The sequence below is a fragment of the Akebia trifoliata genome, chromosome 13, assembly GCF_017979445.1.
Source record: "Akebia trifoliata isolate Shusen 1 chromosome 13, ASM1797944v1, whole genome shotgun sequence".
NCBI classification, from domain to species: domain Eukaryota; kingdom Viridiplantae; phylum Streptophyta; class Magnoliopsida; order Ranunculales; family Lardizabalaceae; genus Akebia; species Akebia trifoliata.
Window position 1 is genome coordinate 8,877,792 of NC_141387.1, and position 25,761 is coordinate 8,903,552.

General features: G+C 34.5%; 3 protein-coding genes across 6 annotated transcripts; 2 read left to right on the plus strand and 1 right to left on the minus strand.

Annotated features, from left to right (window-relative positions):
* Positions 1–273: 273 nt before the first annotated feature.
* Positions 274–3,336, minus strand: LOC147387720 (pre-mRNA-splicing factor SLU7-B-like). Of its 2 annotated transcripts, XM_086421705.1 has the most exons (5): positions 3,081–3,325; positions 2,670–2,968; positions 1,836–1,895; positions 1,384–1,484; positions 274–542 (listed from the first exon to the last, which is right to left on the minus strand). In XM_086421705.1, the coding sequence occupies exons 2-4, from the start codon at positions 2,871–2,873 to the stop codon at positions 1,398–1,400; spliced, it is 351 nt and encodes a 116-aa protein (XP_086277831.1). In that variant the 5' UTR covers positions 2,874–2,968; positions 3,081–3,325; the 3' UTR covers positions 274–542; positions 1,384–1,397. The 2 variants fall into 2 exon arrangements, with proteins under 2 accessions (XP_086277831.1, XP_086277830.1); XM_086421704.1 differs by lacking the exon at positions 1,384–1,484 and having other exon boundaries at positions 3,081–3,336.
* A 2,265-nt stretch (positions 3,337–5,601) lies between these two features.
* Positions 5,602–23,783, plus strand: LOC147387721 (GDSL esterase/lipase At5g45910-like). 2 transcript variants are annotated; one of them, XM_086421095.1, is made up of 5 exons: positions 5,602–6,155; positions 6,425–6,553; positions 18,169–18,317; positions 22,009–22,285; positions 23,337–23,783. In XM_086421095.1, exons 1-5 carry the CDS (start codon positions 5,915–5,917, stop codon positions 23,603–23,605), a joined length of 1,065 nt encoding a protein of 354 aa, XP_086277221.1. In that variant the 5' UTR covers positions 5,602–5,914; the 3' UTR covers positions 23,606–23,783. The 2 variants fall into 2 exon arrangements, with proteins under 2 accessions (XP_086277221.1, XP_086277220.1); XM_086421094.1 differs by having other exon boundaries at positions 5,604–6,155; positions 6,335–6,553.
* Positions 8,662–16,652, plus strand: LOC147387722 (uncharacterized). Of its 2 annotated transcripts, none has more exons than XR_015171333.1 (7): positions 8,662–9,013; positions 9,362–9,510; positions 10,712–10,803; positions 12,429–12,525; positions 13,978–15,098; positions 15,483–15,565; positions 16,356–16,647. XR_015171333.1 is itself a non-coding variant. In XM_086421096.1 (7 exons), the coding sequence occupies exons 5-7, from the start codon at positions 14,898–14,900 to the stop codon at positions 16,414–16,416; spliced, it is 345 nt and encodes a 114-aa protein (XP_086277222.1). In that variant the 5' UTR covers positions 8,662–9,013; positions 9,362–9,510; positions 10,712–10,803; positions 12,429–14,758; positions 14,852–14,897; the 3' UTR covers positions 16,417–16,652. The 2 variants fall into 2 exon arrangements, 1 of the variants encoding a protein (XP_086277222.1); XM_086421096.1 differs by having other exon boundaries at positions 12,429–14,758; positions 14,852–15,098; positions 16,356–16,652.
* Positions 23,784–25,761: the final 1,978 nt, after the last annotated feature.

A 25,761-nucleotide genomic window follows, 5' to 3' on the forward strand; every position in this document is an offset into this window, starting at 1 on the left:
TCTTAAATGGAGACAATGATGTCATGTTCTTGATGGCTCATTTGAAGAGGTGTTTTGATTTTGTTTACTTTAAAAAGGCAAGGAAGATGCTTGAAGTTCTGAAGATTCACTCGGATCCTCTATCACCTGGATCTCAAATTGGTGTCGTGGTTTACATTTTTGCCGGGAAACATAAAACAATGTCTGTTCAATGATCATTTTGGGTGATTTCGATAGATGATGAGATCAAGTGAAATTTATTAATTCGAATTTTCCAAGCGAAATCAATTCAAATTCTGAAATCAAAGCGAAGAACTTGATTTATAATCACAATTGACATGTTAAGATACATGGATCCAGAACAATTTGACAAACATTTATTACATGACACCAAATTTTTCACTATAAAGATCAATCAATCAATCACCATTTCCGTTAAGTTAGATGGCGAGTATATCGAATTCATGGGGCATGAAGTCTTCGCTTGGTCTGTAGTATTTGTTGGGCGAGTATAAGCTTAAGTTGGCAACTTGGCCTGTGTACAAGCATGCAAACCTCTCCACCTACATAAATAATGTGCAAACAACCATAATCATGAGTCACATATCAATCAAATTAAAAGAAGAAAAAATTATAAGATAGCAGTAAGACCAACTTTTTTTCATGGACCTAAAAGTTGTGTTCATTGATATTCACTCTGTTCACACAAGCAAGATGAAATCATCTTACTATACAAGATCATTATGGGGTGGAATATAACGTTTATGGTTAAAATTGAATTATCTGAAATGTATACAGCATCCATTGTAAAAGCATTTGAGTAAAATATGTTCTAAATAAAATTGGGTGGTGGTTTTACTATAGTGAGATGTTGGCATCCAAATTTCGTTCAATTGCAAGCCGAAAAAGAATTTGCGAGTAAAAATATAATATATAATGAGTAACAAATAAATAACTTGACCCCCAATGGAAGCAAAGAGAAACAAAATCACAAGTCCATTTCCCACAAAAAAACATTTGGGAAGTATATGATCTCTAATAGAGTCGGGTTTAAGCTTTCATACTTTAGCAAAATAGTGAACTCATGCCTCAGTCAGTAACAAAGCTGGCCAGAAGTATGCAATAACATCAATGGTGATGGAGTCATTTGACAAACAAAGAGCGGAGAAGAATCACAAGAAAGCCTCATACCTAATGTTTTGGTTACACCAAAAACAAAATTCTTCCCATTCTATAGTTCTCAAAATTTGAATTGTTGTTCCCACATACTATGGATAAGGCAGTAATGATGATGCTTGTACATGCATGTAGAACTAAAAGTACTTCAACCAAGGATAATGAATGATAAACAAAAAATTCCAAAAGTCAGCCCAACTGAAATGAGATCCCTCTAAAGTGAATTACCTCAAAGAGGGCACTCAGTTTGGAGTCCTCAACATCACCATTGATGTTCCGCACAAATAATGTTCTAGAAGGATGCTCCCCATATGGATGTTCCCCAGCAACTGCTCCCACACCATTTGGAATTCCATAATGGATGGTTCCATTTCCAGTAATACCATTAAAAATACTCACTTTTATTGAAAATTAATTTGCACTGTTCATTTTCTTTTCAATTTCAGAAAAAAAAAAAAAACCCAAAGAGAGTTAAAGATACATCAATTTAAACAAAACAAAAAGGATCTGTTTTCAGAAAAAACATGTACTCAATTTACAGCTGATTACTTGCTGGAAATAAACAACTAAAGCCAACAAATCATTTATTAACACATGACCTTCTCCTCCTTGAAAGAAAACTTAAATATGTAAGGGTAACTGTCAGTGGTAAAAGCAAATAAATTATATTTATTGCTTACCTTATGATGGCATTCCCGTTGGACTTCTTGATGACACAGACGAACCTTCTCCCTTTGAGACTAACAATAGAAAGGAAACAACAAATAATTGGTCATAGTGAAGTTAGTAATGGCAGAATCCATCAACAAGAATTTCATAATACTTAAAAAAGTTAGTAATGGTCATAGTGAAGTACTCAATTTATGATACTAAAAAAAGTTTAACCATCAACATATCTTTAGAGCAAAATAAGATACTATTGAAAAAATTTAAGGAAAATCTTAACACTAAGATATTTATCATAAAATCCCACATTAAACAGCATTTTTGAACCAAATCACAAACAACATAAAGGCTAAAAAAATAACCATAGGCCTACATAAAAAGGGTTTTATTATTATTTTAAATGTAAAACACACGTTTAAAATGTACATATATATATATATAGAAAAAGACAATATTTTTTTGAAAATTGTTTTTACAAGACCCAATAATGGCCTTTGTGGTTCGAGCAGGTCTCCTTGTAGCATCTGCACATGTTAAATTCAATATATACTTGCCAACAAAAAAAAAATCTGGCCCAATCTCTCCATCCTAATGTGTAACAAAACCATTCTAAGAAAAAGGTAACAAAAATGGCCAATTCAGTGTATTTCATAGCCATTTATTTTTCTCAAGTGCTTCCTCAATGGGTATCACTACTAAAGTTGCAGTCACACAAACTTTCTTAGTTCTACCTATTGAGTTTATTTTATACAGCCATGCTTACCACATTAAATGAGGGAAGAGACAGAGATATAATGACACACATAAAAAGTATGTGCAATTGGAAGAGAGGAAAAATAAGATCTTACCTGGCCCTTGATGATTCTACCAGCATGGTCATATTCAACCTCTCTCTCACTTTGCTCAAGAAGAAGCTCTCTTGGAATCTCTCCTTCTGTTGCTGCATTGCCATACTTCTCCATAATGGTGTCTTTTGTTTTAGACTTCAAATTCTCCTTGATAACCTTATAATTCTTGTACAGCAATTCAGCTTGAGAGGGAGCTGTCTGCATGTGAATATCTTGTCCTTTCTCAAAAGCTTCCCAAGAATGAGTGTTGAGCTGCTTAACTCTAAGGCTTGACCACTTGTTCTGTACTGATTATCTCCCTGAAGGACATTAAATAAACAAATATCAGGCACCAAGATTTAATAAAGTTTTTACGAAAAAAGAGAGCATTGAACACATTGATAGAATGTCTGAGTTTGGCAAGGCACTCACTAGATAAAACTTCTCATTCAGAAAATAAAATCTGACATAAATTGGATGGACCGGTGACTAAGAGCCTATCATTTGGACGGACCTGGAGGATAGGAATGCACACCATGTGTAAAATATAGACTATAGATATGGACCCATATTGAGACAGACTGTGTTTTCTATGCAATACCTTGGGTTAATCTTAGCTTGTGTTTTGGTGTATAAAACAGACTGTCGTGATCTTTGTTCTTTAAAGTCCTTCGATTTTTGTATTATAAGGAAGAAGTTCCAAATGAAAGCAAGATAGAATGACGCCTAGAATTCCACTATAATCGAAGAACTCGACTTTGATTCAGAAATAATTCGAGCCTAACTAGAAACACTCATCAAAATCATCTAGTTTTGGTAGCACAAAGGCCTGGTTTTTCCAGCAAATATATTGGGGTGCTTCTTGTTTGTGCACTACACACATCATAGGTGGGTGTAAACTCTGATCCCCTATTAAGCTTTCCAATTTGTATCACTTTTCTCCATGCTGGCCTGTTTTTCCAAAAGATTTGAAAGGTTGATAGGGAATTCTTTTGGAAGGCAAGGAGGATAGTTCATACATCCACCTATGGGTTGGAAATATTTGCCCATTCTTAAAAACAATTGGGTCTTGGGGTTGAGATTGTTCAATAACATGAACATTGTTCTCTTAGGAAAAAGGTTATGGGGGTCTAGAGAAGAATGTGAGGTGCTTTGGACAATGGTTATAAGAGGGAATGGGAGCATGACATCCTAGTCCTTATAGTTTGGGTGTTTTGAAGAGGTACCTCCAATATTTATGGAGAATTCAAGAATGGTGCCATTTCGAAAAATTCCTTCCCTTCCATTGTGCCATCTTAGACGAAAATGGTGATTGTGCAAGGGATTGTTATGTCATAGAGAATAGCTTTGGTTCTTGTGATATACACCAAAATAGAATTTTAACAATTGGGAAATGGAAATTTTGTGGAGGCTTTTGGAGATTATCCAAGATACGATGGTGACCATCGATGAAGGGGACTGGCAACCATACAGATGGAATCCTCGCTTAAATTCCTTAGTAAAATCATTCCACCAAAAGATACAATTTAGGGGCAATATCTCCTTTCAATCCAAACTTATTTGGAAAATTGAGGTTCCATCTAAAGTTGTTATCTTAATGTGGGTCGTAGTCTTGGGCAAAATTGTTGTCACCGATCACCTTATCAAGAAGAAGATTACCATTTGGGGAAAACCTAGATCACCTTAAAATGACTAAATTCCAAAACTATTGGTTTTTTGAAAAAAAATCAGAAGAATGAGAGAGAGAGAGAATACCTCAGGTCATCTCCTAGTCGAGGTCGTCTCCTACTCGAGGTCGTCGCCGTCGTTCCACCTCTCTAGGTTTCTTCGCTTCCTTCGTTCTACATCTCTAGGTTTCAGAAATTTGATTTTTATTTAGTTGGGATGTAAGCAGTAATGGTTGGTGTGCCAATAAAACGTTTCTTTGGAAATTTTGAAAATGATAAGGGCAAAATTGGAATGAAAAATTTTCCCTCTTCTCTTCCCTCCTCGTCTCTCCATTTTTGGAGAGAACAAAATTTTGAGTTTTTTCCCTTCCCTTCCCTCCATTTTTCATCTCTTCCCTCCCCACTTAACAATCCAAACAGCAGAATGGAAGAGAAAATATGATATTTTCTCTTCCCTTCCCTTCTCTTCCTTCAATCCAAACAGACTGTTAGGGTCATAATAACTAAGATTTGGAAATTATTGGGCAGAGATCGGTTCCGTTTGTTTGACTAATTTCAAAAAATTAGATAGAAAAAAAAAAAAAAAAAATCAAAACTATTTTGTGGATTAATATACAAATGATATTTTTGGGTTCACTAATGTTGGAGTGACACAAACGGAAACTTAAGGATGACACAAATGATGTGGTGGCGAGCACATGATCGTAGATACTTTTTACATATATCTCGCGAAAAAGCATCTACTGTGATGTGCACGCCACCACATCATTGAGTCACCCATGTGTCCCCCTTTGTGTCATCCCAACACGACTCTTTTGGGTTTCATCCCAAAAATCCATTATCTTCAATCTCCCTAAAAAATTATCTTATTCTAAAGGTTTGAAGGTGGAATAAGATAAAACATTGGGTTCAAAAGGGAAATTATCATTTTCAGTGTTTAATAAGTATATTGTGAAATAATTCATTGATTTAAAGATTTAATTAGTTTGTCTCTTATTTTGTGAATTTTTTCAAAATTTTTGAAAAATTGGAAGAATTTTGAGACAATGCTTAGAGTACGGAAATCTTTTCTAACCTATTCCACCTTGTCTTTAACCTCTTGTTAGAAATCCTTCGTTTTTTTAATAAAAAAATTATTGTTTTCAACAACAATCCTATATTATTCTTGAGATTTGTTGATTAAAAGAGAGGAAATCTTGATTTTAAATATAAGTGCAATTTATTTTATCCCATGAGACAAATATAACGGGTTTTGGGGGAGAAAAAAAAAAGGAGTTTTTATATTTTGGCTATAGGTTGAAGATGTGAAAATTTCAAATTTATATATTAGGTCATTTGCTATGAGGCCTCGGTCTAGGTAATCAATTTGCAAACAAGGAGGTATCTCAAATACTCATTAAAATCCAGCGAGGCATGTCTAAATCACCCAAAATTACACATTTCCTGATTAAGATACCTTAATCTCTCACAATTCAATGATTTTAATGGCTAAGATATCTTGTTTAGGCTTTATAATCTTCCCAACAAGCTCAATATACTTAGTTTAATCTGACAACCCAGAGTAAGCAAATTCTTTCTAGATCTTCTGTCTCTCTTCCCATGGCCTTGTTGTATTCCCTGCTTACGCTTCTTTTTGTATTATTAGCCAGCACTGCTGGTTCAGTGTTGTGTTGCTACACCTCCATCTTCAACTTTGGTGATTCACTTTCAGATACAGGGAACTTACTTTACTTAGAAGGAGATCATCCTTCTGTTAAAGGCAGATTCCCATATGGAATGACCTATTTTCATCAACCAACTGGTCGATGCAGCGATGGCCGTTTGATTATCGATTTCATAGGTATGTACGTGTAGTTCTTTCTTTCTCGATTTCCTGGCTCCGCCCCTAGGTAGCATTCCTCTATAATTAATGATAGATATATGTTGCTGCTTAGTTGTTTTTACGGAAAAAAAAAGAAAAAAGAAATATGTTGTGATGTTATAGAAGATGTAATGAAGATGATCGTGATGTGAATACAGCTGAATCTCTCGGATTTCCATTGTTACATCCATATTTGGTACCCAAGAATAGCCACGATTTACGTCAAGGAGTGAATTTTGCAGTCGCAGGAGCTACATCCTTGGACAACAGTTTCTATGAAAACAGAAATATCTATAGTCCCTATGCCAAGTATTCTTTAACAACTCAACTTGAATGGTTCAGAGAACTTCTGCCTTCTCTTTGTGACCCATTTTCAGGTATTTCTTTTACAAAAAATTTTAAGATATGATCCATGGAAGTGTCCATCTCCCTTTATGTACCATAGTGAGGTGTACAAAGTGATATATTATATCATATTCTAATATTCTTCAAGAAAATATGATATGGTATTATATCTCTGTAGACCTTATTATTACAATGCATTCTATATGATTCTTGAATCCTACACTTATCAACTCTTGTTATTGTTGTGTGTTAACTAATTGTGCATAAAATGGTTTGTCCCAAAATCTGTAATCAATTAGAGAGCTTCAATTGAGTAGATTCAGATCTACAAAATAGCGTAATATTAGGAAATCAATGATCTACTTGAATATTAATGGTTAGTTTCCAAAATATCATATTATTATATATAAATAAATAAATTGTGCATATTATAAAGAGAGATTTACCCAGCAAATCTTCTCTCTTAAATCTTTTCTAATAAAATAAGGTCATGAATCTAACTATCCTAAGTGGCACACTCAATCGACTCTTCTAACATGACAAGTTCACAAATTGTGGATCTATATGCCTCGAGATACACAATTCTTTTGAAATACACATTTTATGGGACGGGAAATGTTCAACACCAAACATTTTGACAAATATTTTGGAAAAACATTTTTCAAAACATGGGTTAGAAGTTTTGGAATGGGCTGATTTTTTATGAAGATGATCTCTACAGTGAGGAGATCATCATTACCAAAAATCAGCCCATTCCAAAACTTCTAACCCCATCAAAAATGATTTACAAAAAATGGACGGTCCACGATTTTTCAACTTGTAAACATGGGACTAGAAGTTTTGGAATGATCTGATTTTTTTATGAAGATGATCTCTACGGTGAGGAGATCATCAGTACCAAAAATCAGCCAATTCCAAAACTTCTAACCCATGTAGGACAAAAATGGTTGGTTAAAATGTTGGCCAAAATGTTTGGTGCTGAACGAGACCCTTATGGGTTAGTGCAGTTTTGTACAACGGGACGCAGATCCACACGTCCCAAACTTATCACGTCAAGAGAATTGATTGAATGTGCCCGACAGTCAGATTATCACTATTCACTTAGATAACTCTTTTTTCCCAATGGAAGTTGTAATCAATTGCTAAATAATTGGGAAAAAGTGCTAATGAATTTTAAGATGGCAAAAGTTGGAAAAACAACATTGAAGGGACAGCCCACCTAATTATCTGGAAAAACAAAATTGAAGGGACAGCCCATCGAATTATCTGAGCCATCCAAGTGTGAGGAGCTCATTACTTTGATTAAAGGTCACTAAAGTTGTTTGAAACCTTTCGGACTCCGTTAATTTAGGAATTCTACATTTTTTTTCATGTTTTTTTTTCTTTTTTTTTTTTCAAGACGATGGATCGTGAGACTTTATTTCCTAAGAGTCGTGATAATATGACTCGGCAAGTGGCATACTCAAATAACTACATGACGTGATAAGCTCGGGTATAATAGATCCACTACAACATTTTTGAGCTACAGCGGCAGTTTATAGCAGCGGATTATTATATCCGACGCTATATATTTACTTTTTTGCAGCGGATAATTGTATCCGCCGCTATAGGGACTCGCGCAAACCTAGTGGGGTTTCTGACGTCGATTTATAACAGCGGATAGTTTTGTCCGCCTCTATAGATACATTTTTTACAGCGGATAATTGTATCCGCCGCTTTAGGGACCTGCGCATACTCGCACTAAGCTGGTTATTCATATGCATATAGCAGCGGAAAAATATATCCGCCACTAAAAAAATCAAAAAAAAATTTATATAAAATACTCGATTCTCTTTATCATTTTTTTTAATTTACTATAGCAGCGGATTATAATTTCCGCTGTTATAAAGTATAATTTTTCTATTCTATAATTTTTTTTAATTAAATATAGCAGCTGAATATATTATCCGCCGTTATATAATATCTAATTTAATATATATATATATATATATATATATATATATATATATATAGCAGCAGATTATATATTCCGCCACTATAGAATATATATTTTTCAATATAAAACTTGATGTAGGGATCACGACTGGCGGTATGACATATTTTTGGCAGCGGATATATTTATCCGCCGCGATAAGCACCATACACAAAACCCAAATGGATCTCACTCGATTTGTCTAGAGATGGCAGCGGAAAATAAAATCCGTCGGTAAACAATCCCGCACCAAATTTAATTCGCCAAAAAGAGCCCGCGAAAACCCATTGCCTTCTTCTCTCTGATTTTCCCCCTCATTCCTTCCCCTCTGTCACTCTCGCTCGTTCTCGTCTATTGGTGCTTGTGAACGACTGGAATTCTCATATTCTATCGGAATCGATTCTCTTGAGCTCTCCTTCACTATCAAGAGAGACATCGCTCAGATCCAATCTCTCTGTGCTGAGATGGATCTTCTTTGGAGATCCATCGCATCTAAACCCCAAAGAGATTTTTGGAAGAGGTAGCTTTCACCCTAAATCTTGATTTAGGTTTGTTTTCTGGTTGTTTGATTAATTTAGGTTTCTTAAGATTTGTTTAGGAAGTGATGCTTTGATTAGAAATCAAAGATAATTCAATCTGTTCTTCATCTTGTTGATCTACTAGAGTTCTTGGTTACAATTATGATAGATTCACTTTCAAAACTGTCATTAGGGTTTCTAAGATTTCTATTGGACATCAGTTGTTTTGGTGCCTGATCGATCTGTTGATGAATTAAGGTATTAAAAGGATTGTTTGGAAAATAGAAATCTGGTTATTATCTTTCATAATGTAATTTGGCTGCGATTTTACTTTTATTTATTGATTTTAGGTATTAGGGAGGAGAGAAAGAACGCATGCATGGAGATTCTTTCTGTCGGAAGTTCGAAGTCCGGGTACGCGGTAGATGATAGATTCCCTGTTGCATTCAGCTTTCCTTTTGGATAGGAGATAAATCCTTATTTTTTTCTCTCGCATTTGGTAAGCTCTCTCTTTCTCTCTCTCTCATGTTTCGGATTTTTCTTTTAGATTTTTGAACTTTTGGAGGGTTTTGTGCTTTTATTGAGTCTCTAGTTGTTAATACTGATGATTTTTTAGTTATGCGTCAGTGATTTTGGAGTTGTTGAGGGATTCAATTTGTTGGTGATTATCACAAATTTATGGATTAGGGGGTTTAGAACATCTATTGATGATTTTGGATACGAGATAGTTGACAATTCCAAAGATAGAGTATTTCCTATGAAATCGTTTAGCAAGTCGATGAAGTGTCCATTCAGTTATCCCTTTCTTGACGTGGTCATTTGGGGCACAACAATTCCATAAAAAATTTCCTTCATTTGGTCCGTTGTTCATGGAAAATTTGACATTGGACAATCTCATGGTTAGGGAATCCCATTAGTTAACTTTTTTTTTTTGTGCAAATTGAATGGGGAATTGATTAACTATCTTCTAATTCATTGGTCCTTTACATCTCTTGATTTAAAATTTCTTGGTGTTTTCCTTCGTCACTCTTAGACCTTTGTCATTGTTGGCCTATAAAGGAATTCCTCTCTCAAAAAAGCATTCTATGGTTTTTAACTTCTTTTGCCGTGTGTTGGGGCAGCTGTTGCGCAGCTGTAATAGTTCCATAACCTTTGGATCACCGAATTGTACCTATCTATTCTCTTTGTATTTGCCCAATATGTTATCTCCCCTCTCACCTTTCTTCTCCTTCTAAAGATAGCCCCCCTAACTCATATTGGCTCTACCTTTGTCTTATTCTCGATGAACTTGCAACTTCAGTTCTTCTCCTTCTTGAGTCGTCATTCTTGTGCCCATGCCTTTATCACAGTCCATTTGGAGCGGAACTACAGGGTCTCAAAAGGAAAAGAGAATTCTCTTCAAGAGGTTCTCATCAAGAGCTTTAAAGAATTTAGAAGAGTTATTTTATTTTATTTTTTATTATTATTATTATTTTTTTTTTTTTGGGGGTAGGGGGGTGTTCTTTGTGTGATCATTGACTATGTAGTTTCTGTTTTGTAGCTTTTGTTGTTTCTTTAGTTAGCTGATCTTCGTGTAATTCGGTGCATGGCCACCTTGCCCGCTCTTGCTTTCTTCATTTATAATAAAATCTTTTACCTATAAAAAAAACCGCCTTTTGGTTTAGTTTTCCCAAAGCTGATTGTAGAGTTTGGTTTTCCAGGTTACACAGAAACAATGGATAAAAACTCTGATATTGTTGTCCCTGATGATGATCATGGGCTGTTTGCAATTGACATTTTAGATCCTTCATGGGTAAGTTTGTAACCTCTACTGGTTTGCAAGTGTTTTTATATATATACATCTGTGTGTGGGTTCGGGGTGGTTGTGCATGTGTGTTTACGTATGTTTCTTTGTATTTGTATGCGTTTCTAGAAATATGAGCTTTAGCATGGTCAACCATGCAGATATCTTGAAACAAATAAAAGGAAATGGCATTTCAAATAGTTGAACAGGTAGATACCAACACAAGGAAAACTAGAACAATCACCACGGCCAACACAAGGAAAACTAGAACAATCACCACGGCCAACACAAGGAAAACTAGAACAATCACCACGGAATGATACTATACTAAGTACCTAAATTCTCATTTATTTAAGAGAAAAATCACATACATAGTGGCTGATTAATAGGATCATCAAATAAGATTGATTTAGTTAATTTTGACCTAGTGTGTTCTAGTTAACATGTATCCAACATGGCACTCTAGAAACTAATATAGTTTACCTGATTGCATCATAAGTTTTTCAATTCTCAAAATTAATTTTGTAACTTGAAACAAAAATTACTTGTCAAAACCATGACATATGACTTTGAGCTTTTCCCAAGCGTTTGTGAAACTATGACTATTAAGAGTTAAACTTTTCTAAATGGTTAAAGTATATGGGTGAACACGTTTTTCTGTTGTTTGGCCCAAAACATTTTCATATTCCTTACTCAACTAAACTCAAAACCCAATGCAACAAAGTAAATTCATTAGTAAGCATCTTACCCAAAGTAGATCTTCCCAAACTAAATGAGGATTCATGATTATAAAGAAACCTATGTACACAAAGGCATTAGGATAAATGGTTATCAACAAACATATGTATGGAAAATGCCTTACATAACCATAAGAAGTTCATATTGATGATTAATGACTCATCCAACCTTGTATTTGTTCCATGTAATCTTCAACTCTATGTGACATATTCAAACTCTTTTGCCTATTCATTAGAAATCTCTAAAACCGTAATCTTCAACTCTATGTGAAGTTCATATTTGGAGCTAGGATCAAGGTTTTTGAATTCTTTAAACCTTAGAAGAAAATGTATCAAATGGGTTTAAGCTTAATAAACTTTTTTAGTTGGATTTAAATGTTCAACTACAAAGGATTGAAATAATGAACACAACAATCATTCGGTCCCAATATAAAAATTATTATAAAGTTTTAAACTTTCCTCTAAGGCTTGAACTTTGATTTCCAAAAAAACAAAAAACAGAATAATTAAATCAATAAAAACCTCACTTTTAACACAAAAGCAAGAACTTCTAATTTCGAACCAAAAATAGAACACCAACCTTTAATAGAAGTAAATGTATATCATCCAAAGTTATATGAAATTGGAGGTAATTTGTAATTCTCTGTTTGTTACTTATTTATAATGAAACTAGTGTTATTAGCTGCCAAGTGGTTCTTAGAGTTCCTGATGAAATACGTTAAATCCCTACAAAGAAAACACTAGTAACTCATATTACAAGAGAGAGTAATGAATTACAAGTTTTTTCTCCATGAGTTTTATGCCATTGAATGATTGTACTATAGCATGACTTACGTGGCAGGACATCATTCTTATCATTGGCATTTATTATTATTCTACGATGATCTTCGTGTGTAGGATAAGAGTTCCATATCCATTTCAATGGGGAGCACCTACATTTGATGGTGGTGAAGCATTTGCCATGATGCATGCTTCATTTGTAGCTCTTGTTGGGGTCAGTTTACTTTCTTCACTGTGCTAACACAACTAGGTACTCTGTTGGGTTTTTTTGCTACTCTCCTCATTTAGCTTGGAATTCTCTTCATATGGTTATCACTTTGCAATCCTATGTACCCCGTACACAGTATTAAGAGCAGATTCATGTGGAACAAGTTCTTCACATGAATGGAGGAGAAAAATAAGCCAACTATGCTAATAACTCCATACTTAAAGTATCTCTTCTCTCTCTCTCACACACACACACGCACACACACATACAAACTGAATGATTATTGGGCACATGAAGCTCACTGTATTCGTAAAGTTTTGCCGATTCTGGTTCACAAGTGTTGTGGTCATTTTGTGTTTCGGCCCCATTTGATCTTTTCCCTTCTTTTGGTTGCATCTTTTGGGCTTCTCACCTTGTCTTGGTCAAAGCCATTTCCAATATTCTCCTCTTGGATTTATCTGGTTGAATGTAATCAAAGATGTATTATTTGATCTGCCACCATTCAAAACATGCCATGCGGAATTTTATTTTTGATGGATCGGAATTATGATGTTTCATTTGTATATCATGTCCTAAATACTTTGAGGGTATTATATGGAAACTCTATTACAAAGTAAATATTGATTTTTATAATTTGATGATTATTGTTAACAAAGTATAGTGTTTGACAAATTTGTACCTCACATTATTCCAAGTCAATGGGTTAAGTTGAATGTTGATGGGAGTATCTCTGGTTAACCTCGTTGAGGTACATGTTGGAATTTGGGTATGATATGAGCAGACATTCGATGATTCATACATTTTTCTGAAATAGTTTGCATTTGTATAGGAAAGAGTCATTTGCCATTGGAAATTATTACATATACAACTTCTAGAAGGTCATTGCATTACAGAAGGGATACTAGATTATGTTGGTTCTGTATATATTTTGAGATGTAAATACTATCTATCTTTATTGTTTTGGATGTCTATAAGTTTGGTTGAAATATTGCAATGCAAGGTGGTGGGTTCTAGTCATGGTTTGTGACATTGATATTGACATGAAGTGTCAGACACATGGGCAGGCACAAAACTGATAAGCCAACATCTCTATACAGTCTATTCCTTATGTTTGAGAGATACTCTTTAGAACAGTTTAGTTCAATTTAATTAGAAAATAAAGGAAATATAATCACCCTATACCAGATTTCTGGAAATAATTGCTTAAATCCTGGAATTACATGCCACTTATGAACAAATGGGGAGATGAACTCGTGTTATTGATAGTGCCTATGATGATGATACATTTTTCAAACTGTCAACAGAGACCCTATTTTGACTATGAACTCGTGTTGTGGCTTTGATGATGATGAGTAAACTAATTCATTTGATGACTAATAATCTCTCTCTGATAAATGGTAACTTTACATGTCATCTAAGAATTTATTAGCACTCATAATTTGGTATTTTGATTTGTAGAATCCTTGTAAAGGTCACCTTGGTTAATCTAACAGACTGATTGAAAATTGCAATAGCAAAGATCAATGAAGGAGAGACTATCTATCCACCTTATGCCTTGAAAACTTTCTAGGGTTTCTTTGCTTTCCAAAATCCAAGTAAGGGTGTTGAAGGATCATGGTAGCCAGCTTGGTAGGTCCTTGACATTTTCAATTCCTAGATATAAGTAGTAAATGTGAAGTAATTATTTACTTGAAACTTATGCGGCGTCTCGATGTCTTCTTGATGTTGAGGTTTTATAAGTAGTAAATGGGCAAATGAAGTTGTTGTTGGCATTTAATGGCATAATGAATGGGAAATAAGTGGGACAGTGATATGGCTAGTGGCAAGTGGCAAAGAAGAATTAACAGTATAGCTAGAGGTGGCAATGGAATGGAGATAGCAACTACTTTTTCTTTGGCTTAATGCATTGATGGCAGGTTGATGGTTGCAAGGTGGCAAGCAAAATGGCAATAGAAGTGGGGACAACAGCTGTGCATGTAGGGCAGCAGCTGTGTGCCTTCTAGTATAGCTCATAATCGATGTTACCATGAGCAGCCATGTAAAAAAAATGGGGAGGGAGGAATTGTATGATTCTGGCAAGGTTCCTGCTATTGGTGTAAGCAATTTTTCATCAAAGAAGTTGGGGGATTTGTTAGAAGTAGCACGCGTGCCTCTTGCCATCAATCAAGTTGAATGCCACCCTACATGGCACCAGATGCAGCTACGTGCATTCTGTAAATCAAAGGGAGTGCACCTATCTGTGTGTATACAAGCTTTAACAAGACTTTTGAGTTATTAAGTTTGTTTGTTATTTTATCCTTAATTGTGAAATTTCTTTCAATGGTCTTTGTAGGGGTATTCACTGTTGGGTTCTCCAGGAACAACATGGCTCAAGAGCGATGTCCTTAAGCATCCAGTTCTTAATATGGTTGCAGAGAAATTGGGCAAGTCAACTGCACAGGTTACTCTCCAATGGGGAATCCAAATGTGTTAGTGTACTGTCTAAGAGCACGAATGAGATGAGACTCAAGGAAAATTTTGGCGTCTTTGGCTGGTCCATTCCCGATGAGTTGTTATTGAAGTTCTTTGAGATCGAACAGGCAAGTACTTTCTGTTGTTTTACTTCTTTGCTAGAAATGCATATAAATTATCTTCATTGAACATACTTGTTTAACTGTAAGAAGGCATATTCGCATTTTAATTATGGAGTCAGATCTGTAAGTGCATCATCATGCATGGAGGCAAGGCTACTTTTAATATACTGAAGTTCGGTTGATTTTTTAATATTTACTCTGTTTTTATTACCAATGAATATTCCAATAGTTAATGAGTCTTGTATAAAGATAAACTAGACGTGTGTGAACCAATGTAATGACAGTTGGTGGTTAGATTGATGATTTAGTTTGAGTGAGTGGATATTTGCACCTAATTCTTATGAGAAGTTAATGGGTTGAATCATACAGTCAGCTATTTATTAATTGCAGCAGTTGTGGCTAATGAGTGGAAGGATGACAATGATAAAGTCATGCCCGTTCAGCAATGGCTTGATGAGAGAAGGTTCTTGCAGGTATTCTTTTATCCAGAACTATGTTGGATCCACATATAGATAGTCCTAATTATGAACCGTCTGATCAATGATTTCAGTTTTCTTACTTTTTTTCCAAAAATAAGGATTAATTTTAATTTTTGAGGAGCAATGGTACTGATGTTGAAGAGAGCGAAACTCATTGGAGCAGGGTGATACACATCCGAGATCATAGTTGCCTCAATTCGCTTAGATAAGGCACAATCCATTCTAGAACAACTCTATTCTATTCGACCCAAACTTAAAAGGAACTTGCTTATTAGTATGTGTTGGAGGGATTGAAATGTGTGGCTTTGATAATTGGTTTTATCCACTAGAATAAACAGGTTTTGTTATAAGCCTTAGAATGATGAGTGGTAGTGAGCTCGCCACGTGGTCAACTTGAAAATTGACACGTATGAATCAGACACATTCTAATGCTTGGATTATGTGGCAATTGATAAGGGAGCGGGTTGGCCTTGTAAGTATGTAGATAATCCGTCACCTCATATTACTTTGAAAAGTTACAATCTAAGTTTGTATTCTTCTGTGGCCATACTCTAATTTCTCCATTTCTAAGAGTCTGATGTTACAATTTTTGTACCTTTTATTGTTGAAATTTGTGCACCTATTATTCTCTTTGGTAATGCTTAGAAGCTCCAATTACTCTCTTAAGGCCTGCTTTCTTTTGTGAAAATATCCATTTCTCATAATCAAGTCTGTCAAATTAAATTCATCCTTTCCAACGATAACTTTAATGGCTTTAACAGTTGATTTTCTCTTTTGTTCCCAGGTTATGTTACTTGGGAGATTACATCATAGAAACCTTGCGAATTTGGTGGGATATTGTGTAGAAAGAGGCCAGCATATGCTTATATACATGTACGTGAGCAAAAGGCAGTCTTGTTTCTCATTTGTATAGTAAGTATAGATCAGCTTTTTATTTTTATGAGGAAGAATACAAGTCGTTGCAACTACAGTGGCTTTTTGGGTACTGATTTCATTTGAAATCTTATAGTAATACACTTGCTTCCAATAGCTATTTTTTACGTGCATTATTCTTCTGACACATGGAATTTATGATGAAAACTTCTTAGTGTGGCAATAACAGCTCTCTTATATTATTTATTTTAAAGTCTTCAATCTGTACAAGTTGGAGGACACAGGTTAAACGTATATATATATATATATATATATATATATATATATATATATATGGGTTCCGTTCAGCAATAAACATTTTGGCAAAACATTTTTCAAAACATGGGTTAGAGGTTTTGGAATGGGCTGATTTTTGGTGAGGATGATCTCTACGATGAGGAGATCATCCTCACCAAAATCAGCTCATTCCAAAACTTCTAACCCCATCAAAAATGGTTTACAAAAATGGACGATTCACGATTTTTCAACTTGTAAACATGGGGCTAGAAGTTTTGGAATGGGCAGATTTTTGGTAAGGATGATCTCCTCACCGTAGAGATCATCATCACAAAAAATCAGCCCATTCCAAAACCTCTAACCCATGTTTTGAAAAATGTTTTGCCAAAATGTTTGTTGCTGAACGGGACCCATATATATATATATATATGAAAAAAAATTACAGCAGTGGATACAAATTCCGTCTTTATATATTGTTTTTGAAGGATATATAATAATTTTTTTTAAAAAGAAAATCGTATAGCAGCGGATTTTAATATCGGCCGCTATATGTGTTATATTTTTTTTTAATAAAAATTGACCTATTGCAGCGGATCTTAATATCCGCCGCTATATGTGTTATATTTTTTTTAAAAAAACTGACCTATTGCAGCGGATTTTAATATCCGCCGCTATATGTATTATATTTTATTTGTTAAAAATTCGACCTATTGCAGCGGATATTAATATCCGCCGCTAAAGGTACTACCTGCAACAGCGGAATACATTATCCGCTGCTATAGTTAGCGACGGAGGAAACAACGACGGATCTTTGGTTCCGCTGCTCATCGCCGCAATAGCTTTTACCGGCGGAAAAATTACCTTGTAGCGGCGGAAAAGTCCGCCGCTGTAGATCAAAAATGTTGTAGTGATCTGAATGTTTTGGGATAAATGATTGTACTTTTTCATTTAAAAAATGTATCTCAAGGGAATTGTGTATCCAGATACGTACAGATCTACAGTTTCCAAACTTGTCCATGTCATGAAATCATTTGAGTATGCCACCTTGCAAGTCACATGATCAAGATTCATTTCCTAAAGAACATGAGAAACACATTTTATGAAACTCATTTCCAGATCGTCTACCCATTCCAAGAGTACTAGTGTAGATATATTGAGCTTGAATGATCATTCTTCATTGAATCGGGAAAAGAAAATTTTGATTGACTTGTCAAATCAATCACAAGTAATCCTTGGAACCCTTTTAGTTATGGTACGCTAAATCATCAGTTCATTCCAATGTGTGAAAGGTCCCTTAATGAAATCTAATTGTGTTAGGCATATTTATTAGTAATTGGCCAATTTCATGTTTAAAAAAAAAAAAAAAAACATATTTAAAGTCGCAGAAGTATTTTCTTTCTTCTTAGCTCTCTTTTATTATTATTATTCTTAATTTCTGTAATTAGTAGACTGCAGTGAATTCCTGAGTAAATCTCTATTTTTAATGGGAGAGTTTGGGGGAGACGATTACTACCACCCATTTCTTAATGGAAGAAGTTATGAAGAGATTCGAAGCTTTGTTCCTTTAGTCATCAACGCCATATCCAAGGGAATCCAGGTACTCTCACATTTGGACAATTATCTTAATCTCATTCCATAAATATCGTGCCCATTTGGATGAAGCTTAAATGACAAACACATAAATATCACAAGGTGATTTACCAAAACATGCACCGAAAATTGCAAAATTATCAAAATGGTACACTGTTCATTTTAATTTTGAAATCAGTAATTTACTATTTTTTAGAATAAAATTTTTTTTTCAACTATTTTACGAAAATTAAAAGAGGGAAAGTATTTACTATTTCAGTAATTCTCTCAATATTCATATCTAGGGCTGATAATGGGTTGGACCCGATCCTATTCTAATTGTGTGATGATTTTCAAACTCAATTCTAACAAAATAACTCACGGAGATGGCATGTGCAAGAATCATAGATTTTTTCCCTCGAAATACCCAACTGCACATGTCAATGAGGATGGGGAGTTGTGTATCCCAAGGGAAAAAATATCACATTAGTGAGATTTTTAGTTATTCTGTCAGATTGAATTAGAAAATCAACACTCATTCTAGTTTCATCCTAAACCAAGTCCAACCCATCTAATGGTCAAGTATGTGCGTGTATAATGTTTATGACAATAAAAATTATAAGATGAGGTGTCCAGTCGGGTTACCAGAACCTTGCTCCTAGGGTTATCAATGGATTGAATCAGACTCAAAATTTGATCTATTTTCAATTCGATAATTTCGAGTCTGGATTGACCATGTCGCAAACCGATAAGGAACCAATCCGATAAAATGTTAGATATTATACAAATTATTTGTTAAAATATTTGAAGGTTATTGAGATTTTACCCATCAAATTGGATTTGACCTAATCCAGTTGTTATTGGATCGGATTTGGATCTTAATATTGAGATTAGATAAAAACCCGATCGAATAAGTGCATGATCAAATGCTTATCAGAATAGTTCTAGATTTGATTTGATCCTTATCGTCTTGGTACCAAATTGACCCTAATCCGATCCGTACCCAATCCATTGACCGCCCTTTTTGCTCCCACGCTAGAGCCCATTCCTAACCTTGAAATGGGCCTAACCAGGCCCCGATTAGATAATGGTTCCGGACTTCAAGCAACACTACCCAAACTCGATCCACGACGGATTGGACTAGTCCAAAGCGCAATGAATTGACAACCATAATTAGGGTTGTAAATGGATGTTTATTGAATCGAATATAGGTATATTCGAATTCGAATCCGAAATATTTTTTCAAGATCCGAATTCGAATTTGAAATATGGAAAATGTTGGGAGCACACATCCGAATTCGAATCCAATTGACTTGTCGGATATCGGATAAAATTTGATTTGATTTGATTATGAGGTCTTTGTCTTCCACAATTCTGTCCGTAAAAATGCTAATTTTTTTTCCTCAGTATCACACATCTTCAACCCTTGATTTCTACATTCAAAATCAATCATCATCAACCTTAAAGATAATTAATCAATTTCTTGCAAAGGGTCAAGGTGAGATTGAAAATGATAGGGTTTTTTGGGTTTTCTTGCAAAGGGCAAAGCTGAGGTTGAAGATGAGAGGGTTTCTTTGCTCGGGTTGAAGTTGTTGTTGTGTGTGTGTGTTTGTGTGCATGCGTGTGTGTGTGTATGAGAGAGAGAGAGAGAGAGAGAGAGAGAGAGAGAGAGAGAGAGAGAGAGAGAGAGAGAGAGAGAACCTGTACTCGTCAGAAAAACTTGTTGGAGAAGAGGATCAAAATCATCGTTTTGTTGAGTTGGTCGTCCTCACAAACCCTAGCTAACAGCCAAACTCCATTTCTCCTCTCCTTCCCTTGTGAAACATTGAATAAAGATAAAGAAATTATAGAAGAAAAAATAATATATTTATAAAAAATTAATAATGAATTATTAATAATATATAATATATTAAATTGAATTGGATTTTTACAGATTTGCATGTACTAACATCCCAATTCATATCCGAAATATATTTGAATCCTAAAATATATTTGAATTCGAATTTGATATCCAATATCTAAAATTTTTGGATAATATCCCATACCAATTCGGATTTTCGAATATCCATTGACAAGCCTAACCATACTTACATCTTTTATGAAAGCAATATAAATTACACAACTAGCTTATTTAATAATCTAATTTCTATATTTTAAAACTCATCTAATTTGAGTTTTCATGTGCACCCATTCTCACAAATAATTACTCAAATTCGTAACATAAAATTAGGATTTACCTTAAAAAAAAATAGTATCATGAATGAAGTAATAATGGATAATTGCATTGGTTCTTATATATATATATATATATATATATATATATGGGAGTCGTTCAACGTCAGTCTAAATATCAGACGTTTTAGCAAATGTCTTGGAGCCGTTAGATAAGATACGTTCGGATGGACGAGATGAACTCAAAAAAATAAAAACGTGTTTCACTCATCTTCTTTACAAATAGAGAAAGAATCCCTGCGAAAAAAAACTTTTGATCTCTCTACAAACAAATCTCTCTATCTCTCTCTCTCTTTCGTTGCAATTCCCTCTCTCTCTCGTTGCAACTCTCTCGCTCTCTCTTGCTGCAACTCTCTCTTGGTGTAAAATGAGAAATCCATTTGAATCAACCATGTTCCAAGCAAAATCAAACCAACCCCACGATCCAAACTTGGGAATTTGGATTGGGGGCAACCCAATTTGAGAATCATCGAAAAAATGCAAATTGTAATAGGAAAGAGTAAGAGATCGAAGTATCGATTCTCAAGTCCAGTTGGGTCTTTTCTTTGAAGGTAAAAGATGATAAATTCTTGCCCAAAAGCGAAAAGGGCAATTAAATCGAGGATCGAAAAAGGTAATGAAATCGAATTGGAGAAATTAATCAAGAAACCCACGACGGAGTAGAGAAGAAAGAGAAAAATAATTGAGATTATATCTAATTGGAAAGCAAGTCCAACTTGGTCCTTGGTGTGAAGAGCGTCGATTAAGGAGCTTAGAGAGTCGAGAATTAAAAAGAAGGATAGAAGAGCAAGAGACGAAGGTAACAGAGGAGAAAAATGGGTTTTTTCTTGATTTGGAGATTGTTGATGGGGTTGGGTTGGGAGGAGAGGAGAGGGAGGGAGTGAAGAAGGGTTTAGGAAGAGATTAGGGCATTTTTTTCTCGATTTGCAGAGAGAGAGTTGGAACGTGAGAAAGAGAGTTGTCTGTGTCTGTAGAGTGTAGAGAGAAAGAGAGAGAGAACAGAACTCTCTGTTCTTTTGGGATTTAAGTTATGAGGGAAGTAGCACTAAATATATCAAAACTAAAAGATGGCGCTATAAAAAGTGTGATAATTTTTAACTTAACGTAAAATAGATCTCGACTGTGTGCAATTCTTTGGTGATTTACATAGCAATTGGTGTGGCAATAGCAACTCTTATATATAAACACTACAAATTCAAACGGTTGAAAATTATCCTTGAGATAAATGTCATCGGGATCGATATGTATTATTGAGATATGCATTAAATTACAACCATTCAATTCTCTATCTAAATACAAAATCTAATGATTGAGATTTATCTTCAAGATAAGTATCTCCAAGATATGTGCCATTAAGATACACATATTTTGGTTGTACAGTTTGAATCATGTGTTTTCCTTTCTGAGTCATTTTTCACAAGATATGTGCTATTAAGATATGTGTATTGGCTATGTTCTTGATGACTTGTTCTTCTTCTTGGGTAAAGGTATTAATCAAACAAGGAGCGCAAATCTTCATGGTCCCTGGAGTTCTTCCAAATGGTTGCGCTCCAGTGTCTCTCACCATGTTTCGAAGTCCAAACAAGGAATTATATGACCCGCACACTGGTTGTTTGAACTGGTTAAATGAGTTTGCTGAGTACCACAATGATCTTCTTCAGAAAAAGCTGCATAGATTGCGAAAGCTGTATCCTCATACTACAATCATCTATGTCAATTACTACAATGCTGCGATGCAGTTGTATGACTATCCAAGTCAATTTGGTGCACTTTCCGACTTATCACATTTACATTATTCTTTCCTTTTCTTTTTTATTAAGAAATTTTGCCATATAATTCTGTTAGCAACCCTCTAAGTCATTGATTTTTCATTAAGGGTCTTAAAAAGTACTATTTTATGTTTAATTAGGATAAAATTTTAAGGGTTTTCTTGTGGTAATCCATTGAATTTTCTACAAATAACTTTTTGAGATTTTATATATAATAAAATAAAAATAATAGAAATGGTATTATACAATGACAATTTTCCATATGTGTGAGGTTATATATATATGTATGAACCGAAAGACCACCTATCCATATGGACCATAAAACATGATGGGATGCCATGATTATAGAGTATAAAATTCTATGGATTTAAAAAGAAACACTTATTTTCAACTTTAGATTTCAATTTTAAAGTTTAGACAATTTCTATTATTATTTATGAACCTAATCTAAACTGGAAATGGTAGAATTTAATTAATTGTACCATTAATTATAGAGAGCTGAGATGTCACTTAACCAACAAAGGAACTTCCAGAAACAAACGGTAAAATCTAGTTAAACATTCAACTACACATCTAATAAACATAACTAATGCTAATTTTTAGTCATTATATTTGAAAAAAAAATCATCTAGAATTTGAAATTCTGATTTTCTCAGCCCATGGTACTACTAGTTAACGCTGATAAATGATCAAACAATTGTTGAAAAGTCATCAATGGAACTGATTTTTGATCTGTAATTCTACTAATGGTAATTGGTCTAGAAATTATTACTATTAGTATTATACATATATACATCACACATTTTTCGTTGGTTACCCAAGATTATGACCATAATTAATTTTAAAAACCTTCAAATTATATCGTCTGACATACCAGTATGCCTGGTAAATACATTTTAATATCTTTTGTTAATGAGAATAGATGCAAAACCATGGTAATGACAGCATTGTCGTTTGAAGTAATCACCAATCAAATAGGTGAACACCACTCTAGATTGCCCGATCAAACTTACATGTGCATTATCACTGTTTTTGCATTGTTTCAGGGTTTTCGAAAGAGATACTTACAGCTTGTTGTGGATCTGGAGGTCCGCCGTATAATTACGACTCCTTGATCCAGTGTGGAGAGAAAGGTTCAAAAACCTGTGAAGACCCATCATTGTATGTCAACTGGGATGGTATTCACCTAACAGAAGCTGCATATAAAAAGATTGCCACTGGCATATTAGGTGGATTCTATACTACTCCTCCCTTGAACGTCTCTTGTATATTACCGGCAAGGGATGTTAAGCGCATCAGATTTGATCTCAAATAGCTAACATTCAAGCATAAGTGTTAGATGGATTATTAGAATTCTTGAGCAAGGAATGAAAATAAGTGACTTTGTATGTCAATCTAGGACCATTAATGTATGTATTTGATTTTTATGTATGGTACTTGTGGGATAATTTTTTATCAATAATTTTGTATAGTTTTAAGTATTGGCACTACGTGAAAAAGGCGGTAAATTCAAGGTCAAGGTCCATTGAATTTGACTAAATCCAAGCAAATTCGATGGACTTTGGTGTCGAATTTAACTCTTTTTCACGTAGTGTGGTTTTGTATCTCATCTCGCTCACTAGTGATACATAGATGACTTGGATGAATCATCGTGACCTGATTTTAGGCCTATTTCAGATCTGTAAACAAGGACAAAGAAGAAGAAAAACAAATAGCTTGGTTCCCATTTTGGCTTCTTGTCTCGTTCATGAGCAATACCGAGCTGACTTAGGCTTCAACCGATTTATAAAATTAGGATGGCTCGTTGAATATTCTAAAGCTTTTTTAAATTTAAATTAAAGGTTTTAAAAAGGATAAGAAGGCTTAAGGTCATTAGCATTTCTCATAATTGCCTGTACACACAAAAAATGTCATGTGCCACATTCTATTAATGTTTAGCTCCATGTAAGTCAGCCTCGTAGGTGACTTCTCTAATAATTAGATTTGGGAATTTTTGACAAAGGAATTGATGATCTTATATTTTTTTCTCCCATGTTTCATGTTCTTGTTAAAAAAAGTGAGCATGTCCAATACCTACTTAATATATCATCAATTAAGCTACATAAAAATAGGATAAATTTGTTGGAAATTTTGACTTTTAAATCGGGAGTAATTCAATAAAGGGAGAATAATAACTTATAGGCTCAAATCTGATTCGATCTCTTTTAGACAAATATTCTCCATTATTGGTTAAACTACAGTACACAAGGGGTCAAAGAACAAGTGTCTTCAGGATACACAAAAGTCTATACTTAAGTTACTAAATTGGATTATGTATGGTTTGATTTTAGTCTATAACACTCGGAAAAATAAAAAAACTGATGATGCCTAGTGTTTAAGCTTAAAAAGAAGACAACATAGAAATTTTCAGTAAAGAAATCTAATTTTTGATTGATTTTTTATAATCATCTTTATATTTGTTGACCAAGAGTCATGATTTAATGTCTCTTGGTTTAATAGTCATTGGATTGTGTCTGATCTCAAATCTAACGATCCAAATTGCACCATATCGAAGGTATGTACCTCATATCTTTTAATCAACACCTTTTAGTTGAATCTATATGATTTAGTAGCTATGTTTGCGTCCGATCAATTGCCATTAGATCTAACGAATCCTATCGTCCCTATTGGATACCAATCATGAATCAACACACCTAATCAATTCTGAACAGGTACTAACTTGATCCATTACACTTGATCGTTCTCGTTTAAGTATTATTTTCATCCATCGTATTTGATCGATTCCCAATCGGATACTAATGTGATCATGTAGTGCAGATCGCACCCGATCCATCATACGTGACGGATCAACTACAATTGTTGGATGGTTTCGTATCCCGAAAATTTTAAGTCTCCCCAACTCCTACGATGCATACTTTCAAAGTGCAAAGTGCGCCTCAAAGCGCCCAATGCGTCCTAAACGTCCAATCGACCATTCGCACGTCGCACATGCACGTGTACATACGCGGGTGATGCTTCGCACTACCTCAAAGCACATGATCAAAACCTTAAAAGTGTGACACAAATATAACTAACTATGTTGACTACTACTTATAAGATATATTACTATCTCACTTGTGAGCAATGTTGGACTAAACCTTATATACACAAAAACCTCAAAATCTAAATTAAGAAAGACCAAATAAATATTCAACAAAATTTGATGTCAAGGTCCATCAAATTCATTTGGATTTAGCCAAATGTGACAGAGCTTGACATCGAATTCACCCCTTTTTCACGTTGTGCACTTTGGCTGGGCCATTGAACCAACCCATACTTAATGATTTAAGAACGAAGAAAATGTTAAAAGATCATAAGGTTTTTGTTATATTATAGTTGAGTCAAGTTTGGCAGTGAATATTAAGGAGCCAACACGTTTGTTATATATGGCTTAAAAGTTTTGGATTGGGCTGATTTTTTGTAAGGATGATC